Below are 18,357 nucleotides of genomic sequence, written 5' to 3'. Positions count from 1 at the left end.
AGCCACCCTCACTGCTGGTGCTGCCTCTGAGGGCTGGTCCCACTTCCGTGGGAAGACGCGGGGTGTCAGAAGAGGCATGAGTGGGGGGCAAGCCACGCCTGGCCAGCGAGCAGCCCCAAGTGAGCCCTCAGCACGCTGGGATTTTCCACTCGCTGGCATCTCCCCGAGGTCAGGAAGGGAGCAGCTCCAGCAGGGCAGGCGCTTGCCCCATTAGCATAGCGGGAACAGGGACCCTTTTCTTTTAATACCGCTCAACGGCTGGGCGGGCGCTGACGAGGCAGGGTGGGGAGAGAAGAAAGGCTGGAGGAGACGTAAAACTGCTGCCCATGGGGAGCATCGCCAGGGAGGCTGCCAAGACCCACAGGCAGGGCTGAACTCCCCTGCGCTGGAGCAGCCCCCCCACAGGCGAAGGGTGCGGGGTCCAGCCCACCCCAGCAATGCCACCCCAGCACGGATCCCAGTGCTGGGCTCCAGCCTAGGCTCTGCTAGGCTTGGCTCTTGGAGAGGCACCAGGCACCACGCCGGCTGCACCACGAGAAGCCTCCTCAGATACGTGAACAAGGAGCGGCAGAAGACGTTCCCCAGCCTCCCGCTGTCCCACTGGCCACCACCGCTCTTTCCTTAAAAAGTTCCCCACTAAAAATAATCCCAACATGCACACTCGTCTCCAGCGGTGCACTGGAGAACACGAGAAAACCGTTAAGATCTACTTTTTTCTTTTTTTTAACAGACGAGAGTCTAAACTGTTTGGTTTTGACTCTGCAAATGAGCCACTCGAACAGAAGTCATGCCACTCCTTGGACCAGGTACCCAATCTGGTCACTGATAACGGGGCTCCTGGCCTTTGCTGCTCAACCAGACCTTGCCAAACATCCTGCTGGCAGCAGCCCCAGCCCAGGCAGGCAGGGAACTGCCGCTCTGCCCCCTTGCCCCGGGGAGCCCTGCTTGCCTGAGAGCATCGCCCTGGAAGAGGGCACTGGGCACCCGGAGGGACACCGAGGGATGGCGGTCAGCGGGGAAAACAGTTTTGACCAGCGCAGGCTCGATGACGAGAGATCCACCCAACGCGATCAGCCTTGACATATGCACAAATGCTAAATGAGGGTTATTTCCAGCAGGACAGTTGCTGCTTCTACTTTGAGGAGCAATAGAGGAGCCGGGAATACACTGCCTGGGCACGTGTCACCCACCCGGCAAACCAGCCCATCCCTCGTGCTGCCGCGACTGCAAACGCTCCTCCCACCAAACCAGGCAGCACCGGGACCCCGGGGTGCCACACCAAGATCCAACGCGGCGGGGAGGCCTCCTCCCTCTCTGACCAACAATTCGGCAATTAATCCCCACGTGCCAGCTCCTGCGGCAAAAGAAAACACGCCGGTGAGCAGAGCAGCACCCCCGTAACCCTTTGGGGGTCAGAGGCATAAACCCCCCATCCCACAGGAATACAGAAGCCAGCGGGTCCCACGGGCGCCCTCAGCACGTCCCTCGGCACTTGTGGCACTCACGTCCTGCTGATGCTTCACCCTCCGACACCAATTATGTTTTTCCTTAACGCAGATGCACACTGGATGCCCTGGGAGGACCCGAGGGCCTCTTGCCTTGTCTGCGGCTGCAAGAAGCCCCCCACCATCCCCAGCCCCCTCAAAGGTCCTGGCAAAGGCTGAATCTGTGCATTTCCCCACAAAGGCTGGTCTGTTTTGTAAATACCAGTGAATGTATTTACAAATACTGATTTATAGTATACACACAAAAGCCAAATAAACTTTTCGGATGACTAGCCCTCACAGACTTGCAAAACTCCCCAATTTCCCTAAACAAGAGGTGAAATCACTGAAAAAAATTAGTCATGATGTTTTTGTGGAATTTCTGCTGCATAAGCTGGGGTGCGCTCCTGCCCTGATTCACCGAGACTTCTGCGGATCCGTAAGCCCGCAGCTGTCAGCCAGAAAGCTTCAACAACAGGAGGTTTGCACCACGGAATTCCATTAAGACAAAAGCATTGGCCTCGTCAACCAGTGGCCTGGGGGGTGCCCTCCCTCCCCGAGGCCAGCCACTGCACACCCAGGGCTCGCCGGACCCCCCTCCATGCTCCAGGGGCTGCGGGTCAAGACAGTGACACCACTGGCAAAAAATAACCTCCTGATGCCGGCGGGGGAAGCAGAAATAACCCACAGGCAGTGCAGGCACCGCGGAGGATCCAGGCACCCGGCTCCATCCCCCCTCCCTCGCCTGCGGTAGCCGCTATCCATCAGGGACACTCGGTCCCAGCCTTTACGTTGTCATTTCCAAAGGCGCCAGCCCAGTGCCCGAGCCAGGGCCGTCCCTCGCCACCCTCCCCTCACCCCGGCTGCGTTTGAGGTCGACTGGTTTAAGTTTGTGACCCCGCAGTGCCCAGGGCTCGTGGTCAGCCTCGGGGAAACACGTGACTTAAATATGTTTAAAAGAGCACAACTGACATGGTCACGTTTTTGAGATTCTATAGAGAAGTTACACGAATGACAAATAGACCCGAGTGATAGAGAAGGAAAACGGCTTTTTTTGAGACCTGTATACCTAACCAATTTTAACCCAGATTCAAGCACCTAAGAGCAAGTGTCTGGGAAGAGCCTACAAAGATTCCCACGCCAGACAGAACTCCAGCAGAAACCCGCTGCTGCGCCACAGTTTTCATACAGGCACCTTGGAGATAAAATGAAATATAATACAGGCTGCATTTTTATGTACAAAAGTGGCACAAGCCAAATGCTCACAAGGCAGCTTTCCCTTCCCAGGGGAATGCTCTCGAGCTGCTAGAGCCTGGCTGGGACATTAATCCCCTGTCCCCAAAGGCAGGCGCCAGCCCGGCACAAGGAATCGCGAGCATCTCTTGTTGTTGGCAAGAGCAGGGAGGCTCCTGCGGCAACTGTGCGGGGAAGCCAAGGGTCGTGCTCCAGGGGACAGCCGGGGCATGGGAGCTGCCTGGGGGGGACAGGCCCGAGCGCCTGCGCGAGCTCAAGCCCAAAAACGCAGCTGGTTTAGGGGAGGCTGCTGGGGAGCGCGGCCACGGGGCAGGAAAAGCAGATGAATCCCCCGCCTGCCAAAGCCAAACCCTGCCCTGCACGGGGAGGGCTGGCGACACGCAAGGGGCACGAGCACCCATGTGCACACACACCCCCCCCAGAGCCAGGGCGGCTGGTGCAAGGGACACACTCCTGCCGGGGGCTGGGTACCTGCCTCCAGCAGCCAGCATGCTCTGCAGCTAAAAAAAATAATCGCAGGCAACAGAGACACATCTGTCTTCCAGGCTTGCACAATCAAATGCCATTTAATAAGCTACATTTGACCTCCTCGTATATTTTTGCACATAGTTCCAGCGACAGCTGCTGTCTTGGGAAGGTCCCAGCCCTAATTCTGGCCGAGGTTTGGGATTAATTAACAAGACAGAGGAATCTCAGTCCGGTGCAGTGCTCTGCTCCCTGCAAGTGAGGGCAGGTCTTTGCAAGCTTAACCCCGCGTGACAAATACATACACAGCCTCCTCTCACCCGCACAGGGTTGGAGCTCCCCAAGGCTGCCCACAAGCAGTTGTCCTCCCTAAACACGGGCACAAAAACCAGGCTACACATCCCAGCAGAACAGACAAAGCCAAGGGGAGGGAAAAAAAGAAAAAAAGAAAAAGAGAAAAAGCCAAGCTCTGAGGGACTGCATGGTCATGCCGCCCTCTTGTGACATTTGGGCCTTCTCCAGCGGAACGGGGAGGGGGGCCCTGGCGCAGGGTTGGTTGTGTCCCCGCTGCCACCACCTTGGCAGGACGGCTCCCCGTCACAGTGCCGGGGTGCTGCCAGGGGGTCCCAGCTGCTGCCAGGGCGTCCTGGCTGCTGCCTCCCGGCACGGCCTGAGGCCACGCACCCGCTTTTTGAATCGCCTTCATTTATCAGGTCGCTGTCCTGCCGAGCGGCCGCTCCCTCCTTCCCCTCACCTCAACTCAGTCCCCTCATACTCTAATCACGCGGCACGCGCTGCTCAGGCAGAGCTGTGCCCGTCACCGGGCCCTTTCTCCCATGAAGCTGCCGGCAGCGGGAGAGGGGGGCTGCCTGCACGGGCCCCGAGTTAGGGCCCAGGCAGCACAGCTGCTCTTTGCCCCAAGCAGAGCCTGGGACCAGCCAGGCGGGACATCGGCACGAGCAAAGTGGCGTCATGGCTCGGCTTCAGTGGGTGCAGGCGCTCTCAGGGTACAGAGCGGAACCGAGGCGCTACCAGCACTTGGGCCGCTCCCACTGGCCTCTGACAAGAACTTCAGGGCTTTTTTTTTTCCCTCACCAGGAGCGGGGATCCCCTGTGGCACTGCCCAGCATAGGCCGATGGCCTAGCACACACAGACCAAAGGCTCACGCTGGTCCTCGCGCCACAGAAATACCGGCACGGCCGGAACAGGAGAACATCAGCCACTGACAGCACCCGCAGCTGCAGCCATGCTCTTCGAACAGAGGGGAAAGGATTTCTGCCTCACCCAGGGAGCCCTTGGGCACCGGCCACTCCACAGCATGGCACAGCACGGCACGGAACCCTCAACCCACACAGAAGATTGCCCACATGCCTTTCAGTGCACTTTAATTTATAAATTTTAAAGATAAAACAAATAAATTCTTTTCATTGGTATTAAATAGATGAAAAGTAAATTCAAACACATACAACTTCAGTTGATAAACAGTATTAAAAAAAAAAATCTTAGTAGGAAAGAAAGACTGGTTTATGCATCAGAAAATCATCCACTTTACGGAAAAGTTTGAACACTTCAAAGGCAAGACATCAGCTTTTCTCCTCACTACCCTTCCCTCAGCCGGCTTTAAACAAGGGAGAGACTTCTTCCCTTGGAAAGCATGACAATGGAGTTATCACAAACATTTTCTTAACAAATTAAAAATAACTGTTGTGGTTAGAAGGATTACTTACCTGCACGTGATTGTGGAGGAGCACAAGGCAAAGCGCCGTTCAGTGACCTGGCACTCTCAGGGACCACGGACCATCACCAACAGGAATTCTGGGCAGTCTGCTAATATCAAATAAGCCCCAGGTATTTCGCTTGCCTAAACCTGAAGTTTTTCAACGGTGCTGCAGTGTGCCCATATCTGGGCGGCTCTGGGAACCACCCGTTTGCTGAGGGGCCAGCCGATCCACAAGAGCGGTGGCTCTACAGAACGTCAGAGTTTGGCTGAGGAACAAATTCCAGTTTTGGCTTCTTAATTTTTTCAAGTCACATAAGACAGTTAATCCTCAATCAATCAATCTGATGCTCATTTCCACCGATGTTCATCGTTTGCTCTCTCAGTCTTTCTAAGCAATTCTACTTATAAAAGGGCTCCATTTTTCAGTAGATTATCATCTTCAAGTTGAAAGGCCAAGTCACTCCTAGCAAAGCTCTTCCAGAACCGATTATAACATTATGGTGAGGAAATTATTTTTGACAAGATACACTGCGTGTGCTTTTAAGGGTATGGGCACGAAGCACGTCCCACACGACAAAGCTGAGAAGAGCAAAGTGACTCAGACAATGAGCTACTGCAGGTAGAGCTCCTGGCCGAGGACATCAATGTCCTCTACTCCCTGCTAGAGGAAACAACGATTAAAAAAACCACCATTCATAAGACATGTAACTTTATTCAATGGGAGGCATGAAAACTCACAAAACCCAGTTTCCTACCTGCATCCTGCCAGCTAAAACCTTCAAGCAAGTTACATCCTCAGTGATAAAAGCCCACTTAAAGATATTACAGCTTTGGAAGATGATGGTTTCCATAGTAAAGAAGGATTGTTGAGAGTCAAAAAGCAAACAAAAAGATCCCACCTTCACCATATAACCAGTATAATCCTGCCTGTTCTTTCATATTAAAAACACCTCTCGACTAAAAGCTTCGGTGACCAGTTGAAAAGTAAATCTAGTTAATATAAAAATAATTTTCTTCTCCCTTGTATAAGCCAAGAGCAACGATACAGATATAAGTCTTATGGTTTGTTCTAAGTCAAAAACAAGGAAAAAGCTGGGATTTTAATTCCTCTTAAAAATCATTTTCCTTCTTTTCGAAGATACTGGATCAATTAAATGTTACTCCAGTTATCTTTTAGATACAGTATCAGCTTCAGTCACAGGCACTACAGGGAGAATTCCAAGGCTTCCTCTAAGTGTGGTTAAATTCTAGTGCTGCAGTAGGACAGAAAGATCTGGCTCAAAGAATCCCACTGCAGCCGTCAGTAGCTTTCCTATCTACTTCCCTTCAATACTTCTTTTCAGCTTCATAAAGCTAAATGAATGTTTCAATGAATGCAAAACTGCGCACTTAAAAGAGAAATCACATTCCATACCAGTAATAATTTGATGGAAGTTTAAAAATTCCCCATTTCCATGGTACAGCCATGTCTACGGAACACGACAGGTCCCCTTGCAGCAGCTCGGGACAGCCGGGGCCGCCCGGAACAGCCGTCACACACACGTAACACCTGGGTCCCTGCTGAGAGCAGCAGATTTTCCTTTCCCTCTTCTCCACAGTCCCAGAAATGTAAAAATGTACTTTTAATCTGCATATTTAGAAACTTCCATCCCAACTAGCAAATAGTGTTTATAGCAGGAACTGCACTTCTACATATAAATATAAATTAGGCATATTTACACCTCGGCAGGACCCACGCACATCACTTCCAGGTCCATCAGCATTATGACAGGAAAAAGGAAATGTGATGCTCATTTCCAGGAAAAGTGACATTTCAACAGCAGCTTTTCCACCCCCAGGTGTTTCACAGCTCTCCTCTTGGATTGCTTACTGAAAATAAGGGACAACATAAGCAGTTCCCATAGGGTTTTGGAGCAGCAGCTCCCCAGCCCCAATCCCCACGCTGAAATACAAACGACCCGCTCGTCAGCTACACGTGGTTCTCCAGGCAGGGCACGTAACTGCACCGACAGGGAACTGCAGAAGAAAGCCTCCTCCCTTTGTATAAAAGTATTAAGCAAAGAAAAAAAAAAAACGAATCCACACCATAGAAAAGGTTCTCACATCTCATTAAAGTACAAAGCAGCAATATGCACGTTTGTATGCGTCTATGTTGAAGCACGGTCCGCGGAGCCGACCAGACGAACGCCACGTGCCAGCAGTTAAGAGCAGAATTCAGACCCTACCTCACAGCAGCCACCACCTTCACCACGATTTACTTTCCTTCCTCTGACCTGCTGTAAAAATTTCAGGCGTAAGTCCTGCTGTAGTACATTAGCACCCCAGCATCTCGCCTATCAACACCTCAACCTACTTCACATCATATATATTTTTAACATATATACACACACTTTACTTGCTACTCTCCTGACAATTTTCCATTCTCAATACCGAGCAGTAGCCGAGCCCCTGTTGCAAACCAGTTTTGACTGTTTCTCCAAGACTTTTAACTCTCCCATCGATGGCCACGTGAGAAGATCTGTACCTACTCAGCACAATCACGCTCCCTCCCAGGGCACACGCGGAGCAGTCGGGGTAACTACGGTGCTGAAGGCGTGTGGCTGGAACTCCCTTTCCTGACATACAAAGGGATGAAACAAACACAACCCACGAGAATGAGCAAAGGCAGTTCCCTTCTGCCCAGCTCCAATTAACTGCAAAATGGACCCAACTCCTTTTTCCTTAACATCTAGTTTCAAAGTGAAAGCTCACAGTCCTGTGATGCACTTTATATACATTTTACCACTCTTAAGTGAATGAAAAAAAGAGTCAACGACATTTCTTCCCTACCCAGCACACAACAGCAATGAAGTTCTATTATTTCATAAGGCATATTCATCTTCAGTGAGAATCCAAGCACAAGCGAGAATTCTGCCAAGTCGTGCGATCTTGTAACTTCACCTTCATCTACCCAATGTCCTGAAATTCCAGGATCTCCTGCTCTGGTCCTCAGGCACAATAACCCTACCACACTGGGCATTTTTTATTTAACACAATTAAAGAGCAGGGCTAAATAAAAAACCCCTCAGCAGCTGTACCTCTGTATCTTTCAAAAAGAGGGACACAAATGACCAATTTTTGCAGTTCTCTGGCTTTATCCCATAACCTGCCTTTTTACAATATCTATATATATAAATTAGAGAGAGATAAAGCCAATGATTAACTGCAGCGTTCATGAAAAAACTCCAGTCCGTGTTACAGTCTGTTCCGATCGGAGATCACTGGGGCGTGAAGGTGAGAATCATCCAGCTGATAACAAAGTAGAAGAGGAAGATGGGGTACACGACAAGGGCTTTGCGGTTCGGAGGCTGACTGTCCGCCAGGAAAGCTGTAGATGCTGGTAAAAAAGAGAAATACTTGAAATGCGAGCAGCATAAAACTAAACCTCCAAGATCCCCTGCGGATGTTAGCAATTTTGAATTAGGATCTGCATTACAAAAACAGAGTAATCCTTTGCTCAATACAGATCTCAATACAGATTTAATCACCGATTAAAATTTTATCACACAAAGATAAATGCTGATTAACACTCTGTAACAAGAGTCCGACTTACAGATTAAGAACAGGACAAATAGCGCAAATGTATCTGTATGAAATTAGCATTTTCCAGCAGTCTTTATAACATAGATCACAAAATACAGTACCCAGTTGTCTCACATGGGGTTTAGTATTAAATTATCATCCTTCTGCCAAAGGGAAGTTGCACATGACCATGGAAACCAACAGGAGCACAGGCAGAGGCTGAATCTCTGCCAACACAAGGATTGGAAGAACGATTTCTGCAATACTTCAGCAGCCCAGGAAACACCGTAAACTAAATGATCCCTTGGCTTTGCCCAGCAGAAGGGATGCAGCTCTATCTCCCTTGGTGCCCACAGCAGCGTCAGAACCCCAGAGGTACTCACCTAACGTGGACCAGCCGAACATGGCGACTACCACAATCAGACGTATAACGAAGCTGACGGTGCCAGAACCCGCCAGCAGCACCAGCCTGCACACCAGCATGGCCACGGTCAGGGGCAGCACACAGTAACCCAGAACACACAGGCTCTGGAAAAAGGATCTGGAAAGGCGAGACAGAAATGGGGAAAAAAAGCAGTCGAACCGAAGCACTGCAGGAGCTCTGCGCACGGGAGCATTTTAACTGCTACTAAATAAACCAGCACTCACATAGTCCCTCCGAGAAGCTTTGAGTTTAGCGTGATGACAACGGCACCAAACCAGATGATAACAAAGACCTCAGCAAACTGGGGCCCTCCATCGTCTTTACTATCTGCTGATCCACCCTGAAGCATCCTGTTGTAGGTGACAGACAAACAGATACATTCACAATCCATGACTGGGTTTTCTCAGGCTTGGAGTAGATGACACAACAGGAGCCCAAATCGTTGACCCCCAGTTAGGCTGCAGAGCGACTATTTTCAGTAATACCCTCAATTTTGTATAGGAAAGGAAAATGGTTGTGGCTCAATTGAGGGCATTTCAGTCCATTTGTTGACTTCTTCTGATGTGCAAGCATATAGAGGAGAATAATTCCACAGACAACAGGCTAAAAGATGAAAATTAAGGTACCAAAATTTTGGTGACCTCTCAAAGCAGGCAGTGTGGTGCATGAGAAAACACAAAAGCCTTGCGGAAAGCTTACAGTAACTACGGGACACGAGCGGCACAGAGCCTGGAAAAGTGAGCACACACTGATTTGAATATTTAAATGACACCATCTACTTCTGCTAAAGCTTTACCCATTTTTGTGAATGGTTTCTGCACACCGAGTACACAGACGTGCCTCCACCGATAGATCTCACCAACATCTCCACCCCAGCCCAGGCACATCCGCACGCACTCGCCCAGGCGGAGCCAGAACCCCAGGAGCCACCATCACCTCCCACCCGTGACCCACAACAGCCTCTCCCTCGCTGCACCAGGGCATGAGGCACCTCCACGGCCGCTCCTGGACAGAGGTTCTGGCCAGCAGGTGAGGGTCAAAGTCGGCCAAACGCGTCAGGATCAAGGACAAAGTGAATCGGGAAACCTTCAGAAAAACGATTCTTAAGACAGGGGGCTGGGGAGAGGTCAGCCTTAAATCCTAAACTGAAAGATGGGAGGTCCTAACGGCCTTGAAAGGTCACAAAAACCTTTTATAAGAAAATCTAAACAGGCAGTGTTTGCAGAAGACCAGAGAAGGATCAGATGAACTTGATCTCAACACATGCAATCAGAAATTTTTAAATTCTCATTTCTCCAGCGTGAAAGACTATAAAAACCCAAATGCACCCACTACAAGTACTTACAGTGCAAGCGAGACACAAAGCACCAAAGGGCCCCAAAGATCCCCTGTAGGCAAAGGAAAAAATAAAATCATAAATACCATAGAATGATGCTCAGTCTCATTTTCCTAGGAGTAATAAAGCACCTTTTCCAACTCCCAGTGTATCATTTCTGACATCATGCTTCCTTATAATTTCCTTATGTACCACCTCATGCCATGTTCTACAATATAATCGATTCAAAACCTGCCAACTGCTAAAGCTACCTGTTCTACGTATTCTGGCACAAGTGCCACTTTTGAAGAGCTTTGGTAACACCCCGAGTTTTCCCGTTTGCTATTCAGCGTCCCACTACAACACAGAGAACACGGAACAGACACTTCTGAACCCCCATGTTCCACTGAACTCCTCCTTTTCCCAAGCAGGCAAAGTCTGTTGGCAAAACATCCTTTCAAAACTTTGAAAATCTTCTTATACGTACAGTCTCTGAGGAGTGCACTACTCTTCTTCGGATACATGACATGGACAAATTTCTTCCCAACGGCCTTCAGATCTCTCATCTGAAATAAGGAAGCAACATTTTAACTTATCCCTTCATAAAAATTACAGTTCCCAGCCAAAAGCAGGAAGATAGAAGTAAAGGTGTATTGATGGTAAATCAAGACAGGATCCAACCCCAAAATTTCTGCAGCATCCTCTGCTACAAACAGTGCTTGCTTTTGCTACATTCCTTAACAACCACAGTACTCTATCCTTTAATAACACCCACGGGTAATTTGCTTGCTCCTCTAGGAAAAGAAAATTAATGAGAAATCCTATTAGTCAGGAGAGTTTTCTCCCAAGCTCCATCTGAGGCCTTTGCCCTTGCAAAGATTTTGAGATCACAGAGAAACTCTGGGGCTGCAATTCAGACATTTTTTGACCCCCAAGAATTCATGTTACATGGCTAGTTCTAAAAAAAACAATCCCCAAACTTGCAATGATGTACAAGACAAGGAGAGCTATGCAAAAACTGTTTTTGCAAAACAGTTGGCCAAAGACATCAGTGAAACACGTGTTTTACCCAAGATGGAGGCACAGACTCACAATAGTGTCCCTAACAGGCTCGTCCAGTGTGGAGAAGTCTTCATCAGGAGAGCGAGACCCAACAGGAACCGTAATCTCCCCTTCCACTGGAATATCTTCAGATATTGACACATCCGCGAGACCTGCAAACTAAATGGTTTTCAAAACCTTTAGAAATAAAGAAATCCAAACTAGCTCATACTCACTTCAGATGTTTTTTCAGCTGGGTTTAAGAGGAAAACAGCTGCTCAGAATTCAGAGACTTAATAACACGATCAGAGACTTAATAACACTTAATAACACGATCAACAACAGAGCCCAGCTGTTGCCTGCCTGATGAAACAGCGCACGGTCTAAAGAGGTAGTAGAGATGTACAAGCAAAGTATTTCCGTTTTCTTCAGCGACCCCCAAGAACCTGCTTGTTGTCCTCTATTTAGACAGCAACAACTAAAGGAAGTAAAAAGCTCGTTTGTGCTTTTTAAGCAATGTGATGCCTGACAGCTGTACAGCCACAGCCGGGCAGTGTCTGTCACGGGCTCCATGGGGACACAACTCACGAGGAACCGTGCAGACCCCACAGCCCGAGCACCGAGCCAGGGCTGACCCGGGCCGGGCGCTGACAGAACTGGTTTCCTCCACCCAAGCGGAAGGCTAAAGCGCTCGAATTCCCAATGGTGGACGCAAACAGGGAACAGCCCGAGCAGTTCTACAGCAAACTCCAAGGCAGGCGGCAAGCAGCCGGGGGAGGGGAGCGGCAGCAGCCCGACTCCTCCCGGCCCGCCGAGGCCTCCCGGCTCGCCGCTCCCCCCACAGCCGGCCCCTCGCTTCGGCGAAGGCGGCCCGAGCCGGGCGCTCTCTTGCCCGGCAGAGGCCCGAGCGGGAGGCCCCAGGAGCGCCCGCCCGGTGCCCGCCAGCCCCCGCTCACCAAGGCCCCCCCGGCGCCGCCGCTCCCCTCCACCGCCGCCATCTTTGGCCGTTGGGGCGACGTGGAGGCCCGCGCTGACGTCATCACCGCGCGCCCGCCGCCGGGACGCCCATGGCAACGCGGGAGGGCGGGTCCCTGCTCCGCCCCGCCCCGCCGGCAGGGGGCGCTCTCGCCCCGCGCGGCCGGGCCCAGGGCCTGGGCCTGGGTCGGGGCCTGGGCCCGGGGCGGCGGCACCGCCCGCAGCCACCGCGGCCTCCCCGGGCCCGGCCGGGCGGGCGGAGGGCACCGCTCCCCGGGGGCTGCCGAACTACAAATCCCGGCAGCGGCGGCCGGGAACGGGGGGGGAGGGTCGCCTCAGCCGAGCGCCCGGTGCGGCCCGGTCGGCCCCGCCCAGGCAGCGAACCGGGGGAACCGGGGGAACCGGGACAGGCCCCGCCCGCCCCAGCCTCCCGGGGGCGGTGCCCGCCGGGGCGGCGGCATGGCCGCGGTGCGGGGCTCCCGGGGCGGAGGGAGGGGGCCGTAGCCGCGCCCGCCCCGCAGCGCGGCGGTGGCCGGTGGGCGGCGGCGGCGGCGGGAGGAGCGGCCGGTGCCGCGGAGCCATGGGGCACCCGCCGCTGGAGTTCAGCGACTGCTACCTGGACAGCCCCGACTTCCGAGAGCGGCTGAAGTGCTACGAGCAGGAGCTGGAGCGGACCAACAAGTTCATCAAGGAGGTGATCAAGGACGGCAACGCGCTCATCGCCGCCATACGGGGTGAGCGGGGCGGCGGGGTGGGCAGCGCCGGGGGCCGCGTCCTGCCCATCACCGCCGGTGCTGGAGGCGGTGCGGGAACGGGGCCTCTCCACGGCCGCCCCGGGAGCAGCCGGTGCCTCCCTGCCCCGGTCCGAACGGGAGAAATCCCGATTCTTGCTTAACATCCCCCCGCCGCCGTGTTTCTGGAAGCCCACCTTCGCCTCCCCTCCCGTGGAGCCTCGTGGCTCCAGGCCCCGGTGCTTGGCAGCGGCCTTGGTCGCCGGTGTGGCTTCAGGACGGGCTGGCAGGCCACCGGCAGCACGCCCTGCCACCCGCCACGCCGGGCCACCCGTTCCGTCCAGAGCTGGCCCAGCGCGGGGACAGCCCTGACCCCATCGCCCGGGCGAGCTGGGCCGACATCGCCAGCATCGCAGGGCACCCGCTGCTGAGCTCTCCCGGGCACCGCCTTCCTTCAAGGAGAATAATGAGTTTGGGGAAGGTGCTCGATTATTTTGTTTCACCAAAGGACGGGTGGAGCGTGGCCGGGGCAGCACGGGTCACCTTGTCACCCAGCCCCGCTTCCCCGGGGTGGCCGGCTGCAAGAACGAGAGGGCTCCATCCAGAAATAGCTCTTAGTCCTTTTGTTGTGGGTGGTTTATTCTTTTTTTAATAATTATGAGAATTTTCTTCCAATTAAATGTCGATTTCAGGGTTGACTTTGAGTCATTTGTTCAGAAGTACTGACTGAGGCCAGGTACCTGGGCCAGGTTCTGCCATCTGAAACCACACACAGTCCTGTGCATTTAACGCTTTAGTGACCCATCCTCCTGCTTAGAATTCTTTTTTTCCTCCAAGAGCTGTAGGTACCTTTCCCTGTGTCATCTCTCACGTCTCCTCTGCTTTTATAAATGTGCATTAAAATATGGCCAAACGCCTGTGACAGCACGGCAGCTGTGAACAGTGTGTTGCATCAGGCCAGATGAAGACAAATAAAAAAATTAGCAGGGTAGGCTCTGATCATACGCTGTTTTTCTTGCCAGCTGGTTGGGTTTTATTTGGTATTAATAGGTTTAGCTGTTGACCTTTTGTTAAGAATAATTCAGAGCTTCCTTGTTATCAAGGCCATGACTGGAATAGCCTGTGTTTGCCCATCTGGAAAATGGTGAAGACAAAAGCGAATATGACTGAAATAGCAGATGTCACAGGACTGTAAGATGCTAAAATGTACCACAAAAGAGTCCCCAAATCTCTGCTAAGTCCAGGGCAAAAAAAAAAAAAAAAGGCAAGCCAAAGGGAATCTAACAAGTCTGCTTCTTAACATAAATACTTTGCTTTTTCTTCATCACTTTGGCCAAAACCGTTTCCCTTTTTGCTGTGTGGAAACCCTAATGCTGCGCTCGGAGCAGGGATGGGAGGGGATTTTGCTGGGTCAGCAGAGCCGTCCCAGTGCGACTGGTGAAGGAGGAAGGGGAGAAGCAGAAGGAAACTGAGTACACCCAGGCAGGACAGATAACCCTCAGGAAGAAACCCCCATTTTTTTTTGCCTGAAATGCTGGTTTTGTGCTGTTTTCTTTTTTAAGGGTGCAGCTGAAGCAGCAGGCGGGGGGTGGCCCGGCAGAGTGGGCACGGCGGGCGAGGGTGCTGGGGCTGATACCCGCCTGGGCTTCCACCCGCACCCGCGGGGTCACCCCCCTGTTTCCGTTAACAGATAACGTTAAAAAAGTGCTCGGCCCTCCTCCCTGAATCGTGCCCATATGGAAGAGTGGGCAGGAACCTGGGGCTGCTCACTGCCAGTTGCCCGAACACCCCAGGGAGGTAGATCCGAGCGGGTGACAGTGATGGCTGCAATTCGCCTCTGCCCCGTGGCAGTGCTGGGGGGTGGGTCCGCCAAGGAGCTGGTAGTCTCCCCAGGACAGAGAGAGTGAGATTTCTTTGTTGAGCATAGACAACTAATTATAATGATTGTTCTGACTGGACCTGTCCAACGGTCCTGTGCGCTTTACCCTTTTCATGGGTGAGGCACCCTCTGATTAAACCTTCAGCCAAACTGTCCTGAGGTGTCAACTCACTGCCCTGAGTACAGACCTCTGGTGACTCTACAGATGTATACGTTGTCTGTGCGTCTGCTGGTTTATTCATGGATAAACCCCTGCATGAGATTTAAAGCAAATCAATCCCCCGTTTTGCTCATCAGACACCTGCTGTCTCCAGCTGGCGGGCTCCTCGGCCTGACGAACAAAAGGCTGGGGAGCAGCGCGGTCTGTCCGGGTACAAACACAGGCAGCCGCGCGAATTCTGCAAGCGCAGCGATCCCCGCGCAGGCTGCCCAGAAAAGAAGGGCAGTTCCCTGTGGCGGGAACATAGGGTCTGCTGGGCTTGACGAGGTCTGCCATGAGCACAGCCCACATAGACTCAAAAATCTGAGACTGCTCAAAGTTGTCTTTTATTTTCCATTTGCCAAGTAATAGGGAAAAAAGCAAGCGTGACTGTACGAGGAGCCCTGCAGCACCGTCGGTTCACACGCTGGGTGAAGGCGGCTGGTTTTGAGTCGGCTGTGGTACAAGGAGTGCATATGTTGTTCTTTTCTTGGTTGCTGGCAATGTTCTTGTCGGAAGTGTCCGGCCAGTTAAGGCTGTCTCAGCCTGCCTGCTGGGTAGTAAAATATTAGGAGTGTTGTAGTGGTGTCTCTAGAGACTAAAAAAGAAAAAAATCCACTTGGTATCACTTTATTATGTCCGCAGCACAGGCTGGGCATCCCACATCTAGTAAGTGCTATGTTGGTGACTTCTCTTTGAGGTTTTTGGATGTCTTTTGACTTTTTTGTAGCCCTTTTACTGGTAGATTAATTCACCGTGACTGTATTTGTAGCAAATATGTGAACTTGAGTGCAAATTTTTTAAACAAGTCTTTCAAGTAGCGTGGTATTATAAATGCGCAGTATCGAAGGCCTCCAGTGGTACATGTCTAGCTGGTAGGGGCGCTGCTTTGATTAAACGGGTGGTTTGTTTTACAAATACTCATAGTCCCTTCCATTTCCTGGTTGTAAGCCGGTCCGCGGCGATGGCGAGCCTTGAATCGCTGCCAGCGTGCCCTGGCTGTGAGGTGCTGTGGGGGCAGTTTTAAGGCAGCTATGTCTTTACTTACTTTACATAGGGATCTGGTGGAGTTGAGAACGGTCAGTGTGAGGTTCATGGTTGGACTGGAGGATCTTCAAGGGCTTTTCCAGCCGAGATGATTCTGTGATACTCCAGGCTCGTTTCCTGGTGTTCATACCCAGCGATCTCGAGGCTCACTGTGACCCTGGCCCTTCCTCAGAGGATAATTCCTGTTAATCGGGATGAAATGTCGTTTAATCCCCTTCCCAAAGTGATTCCCACGTGTGGCACGCGCGTGGGGTGCAGGTGCCCAGCGCTTTCTCTAGGAGAGGAGAAAAGGCTCGTGGGTGCCCACCCACTGTCCCGGAGGGAGGAGAGGCGAGTCCCCCTTTCCCACAGGAGATGCCACAGCATGGAGATGGGCTGGGGCCTGGCCCTGCCGGGGAGTCCGTCTGTCAAGACATCTGGGAGCGTTGCTCCCGCCTGCTGCCGAGCCGAAACTGCTGCTCCTGAGCTCCCAAACGGGGGGATGAGGGCAGTGGGGACCCGCGGTGGGGGGACGTGGGCCTTGGTAAGGAAATCCATCCGCTTCCGAGCTGCTGCTCCTCTGCGGGAGCCTGCCGACTTCAGCTGCCCTTGATGTTTCTGGTGAAAAGCTGAACTGCCCTGCCCTGCCCCATCGCAGGCAGAGGCTGGAAGCACGGCTGGAGCCGCGGGTAAGTGCTTTCCCAGGCAGCAGGGCTTCCCCGCCTCTTGCTCCTCAGCAGGGAGAGCTCTGCCCGGCACAGTTGTTAGGGGCCAGCACTGGAACCCATCCCTGGAAAGCCCGGCTGCTGCTGGGCTTGTGGCATGGGGAGCAGGGGGCTTCCAGCAGCAGCCGTGGCTTGGGGGCTGCAGAAAACCCCTCCCCAGCTACCCCAGCCCCCACGAATGGGAAGGCCTGTGCTCGTGGTTTTAGTCCTGCTGCCCAGCTCCGGGGAGGAGGGAGGCAGAAGAGGGAACTTCAGCTCCCCTGGCTCTGCTGCGTGCCTCGGTTTCCCCTTCTGCAGAGCAGATGGTGCTTCAGGGCCTTGTCTGAGGCGGGGGGCTGTTGCCCGAAGGAGGGGTGCACTTCAGTGCCATAAACTCCCCTTGCCTTTCAAGGGATTAAGAGAAACTGGTTCTACCCCACCCACCCACCCACGTCTGAGAAAGGTTGGACCAGATGATCCTTGAGGTCCCTTCCAACCTGGTATTCTATGATTCTGTGTTACCAGCCGAAATAAATAAAATACGGTGAGTGAAGCCCTGCCAAGTGCCGCGCAGCTCCCCACGTCCTGATGTGGGTCCTCGCGCAGCTGCAGTCTGGTTGCTGCCTCCACAAGCGGCTGAAGCTGACTGAAAAGCCCTGACAGTTGGCGATGCGTGCGGCCCCGTAAGATGTCTTGAGTATAAGGTTGTGCCAAATGAGAAATTAAACCAACTAAAGCAGAGGAAAATATTGTTCGTTTGTAATAATCTTGGGCCTGAAAGTCAGCAATAGCAAATAAGGTACTTTGAGACAAAAATATGAGTTATTTTTGTTGTAAAGTTGGCTGCATCCCTTCTTTTTCGTGCCAGGAGTATGCAAAGCCAGGGCAGTGCCAGGGGACGGTGCTGCTCCCATACGTTGCGCTGGCAGTGCTGAAGCCCACCCGTGGCCCAGCCCTGGCTGGAGAGGGAGCAGGGCTGGGAGGGTGGCCTTCCTCCCTGGGCTGCCTTCCTCCGCGCTCCGTAGGCCAGGGCTGCTTCGCTGGCCCCCAACAGCCGAGCTCGGCTCTCCTCACTGGCCCCCGCGGAAACTGCAAGGTCCAGCTTGCTCTGAGTGTGCTGGGCTGGTGTCTGTCTGTCCCTTCGGGCTGGCGTCGGTCCCCTCGGGCTGGCCAGGGCTCGCAGCCCCGCACCGTGGTGGCCAGCACTGGCGTCGCAGCCAGGACTCGCTGCCGGCTGCGTGCTGGAGGCCACAGCGAGGATGTCAGGAGTAGGTAACATCCTGGCTGTTAGCATCCTGGCTGTTGTAAGAATGGCTTCTTTACAGCTTTTTCTTTCTGTGGCTCAACACATTCGTTTTTTTATAATCTCTCCTGCTCACTGCACTGTGCTGTGTGTGTGGTAATGCAAAACCATCTATTCCCCCTGGCCTTTGATCTTCTCTTGCAATTATATATATCAAACAGGGTTTGAGAAACATCAGGCCGAGGCTCTTTTTAATAATGTACGAATGCTGCAATGGTGTAAACTCCTTTGAAGCTGGGAGAGCTGTGTGAGTTCTCATGCAAATGTTGCATACG

At 52.8% G+C, this 18,357-nt stretch overlaps 3 protein-coding genes across 6 annotated transcripts in view; 1 reads left to right on the top strand and 2 right to left on the bottom strand.

Annotated features, from left to right (window-relative positions):
• The window catches only part of STARD8 (StAR related lipid transfer domain containing 8), a 69,010-nt gene extending 58,719 nt beyond the window's left edge, over positions 1–10,291 (bottom strand). The window contains exon 1 of the mRNA XM_074882570.1: positions 10,255–10,291. The gene's annotated coding sequence lies outside the window, so the exon portion shown is untranslated. The remainder of the gene's footprint in view (positions 1–10,254) is intronic.
• YIPF6 (Yip1 domain family member 6) lies at positions 4,573–12,322 on the bottom strand. Its single transcript, XM_074882575.1, has 7 exons — positions 12,222–12,322; positions 11,317–11,445; positions 10,712–10,790; positions 10,255–10,297; positions 9,134–9,259; positions 8,869–9,026; positions 4,573–8,300 (listed from the first exon to the last, which is right to left on the bottom strand). Exons 1-7 carry the CDS (start codon positions 12,303–12,305, stop codon positions 8,182–8,184), a joined length of 738 nt encoding a protein of 245 aa, XP_074738676.1. The 5' UTR covers positions 12,306–12,322; the 3' UTR covers positions 4,573–8,181.
• A 117-nt stretch (positions 12,323–12,439) lies between these two features.
• Positions 12,440–18,357, top strand: part of OPHN1 (oligophrenin 1) — a 59,132-nt gene continuing 53,214 nt past the window's right edge. The window contains exon 1 of one of the 4 annotated variants that reach the window (XM_074882572.1): positions 12,440–12,974. In XM_074882572.1, the coding sequence (XP_074738673.1) occupies positions 12,821–12,974 (154 nt within the window). In that variant the 5' untranslated portion in view covers positions 12,440–12,820. Of the gene's footprint in view, positions 12,975–16,630; positions 16,765–18,357 lie in introns of those variants that run through there. The other 3 variants (XM_074882571.1, XM_074882573.1, XM_074882574.1) reach the window with 3 other exon arrangements.

Source organism: Strix uralensis, chromosome 13, assembly GCF_047716275.1.
Source record: "Strix uralensis isolate ZFMK-TIS-50842 chromosome 13, bStrUra1, whole genome shotgun sequence".
Classification (NCBI taxonomy): domain Eukaryota; kingdom Metazoa; phylum Chordata; class Aves; order Strigiformes; family Strigidae; genus Strix; species Strix uralensis.
This window is presented reverse-complemented; position numbering and strand designations above follow the sequence as displayed.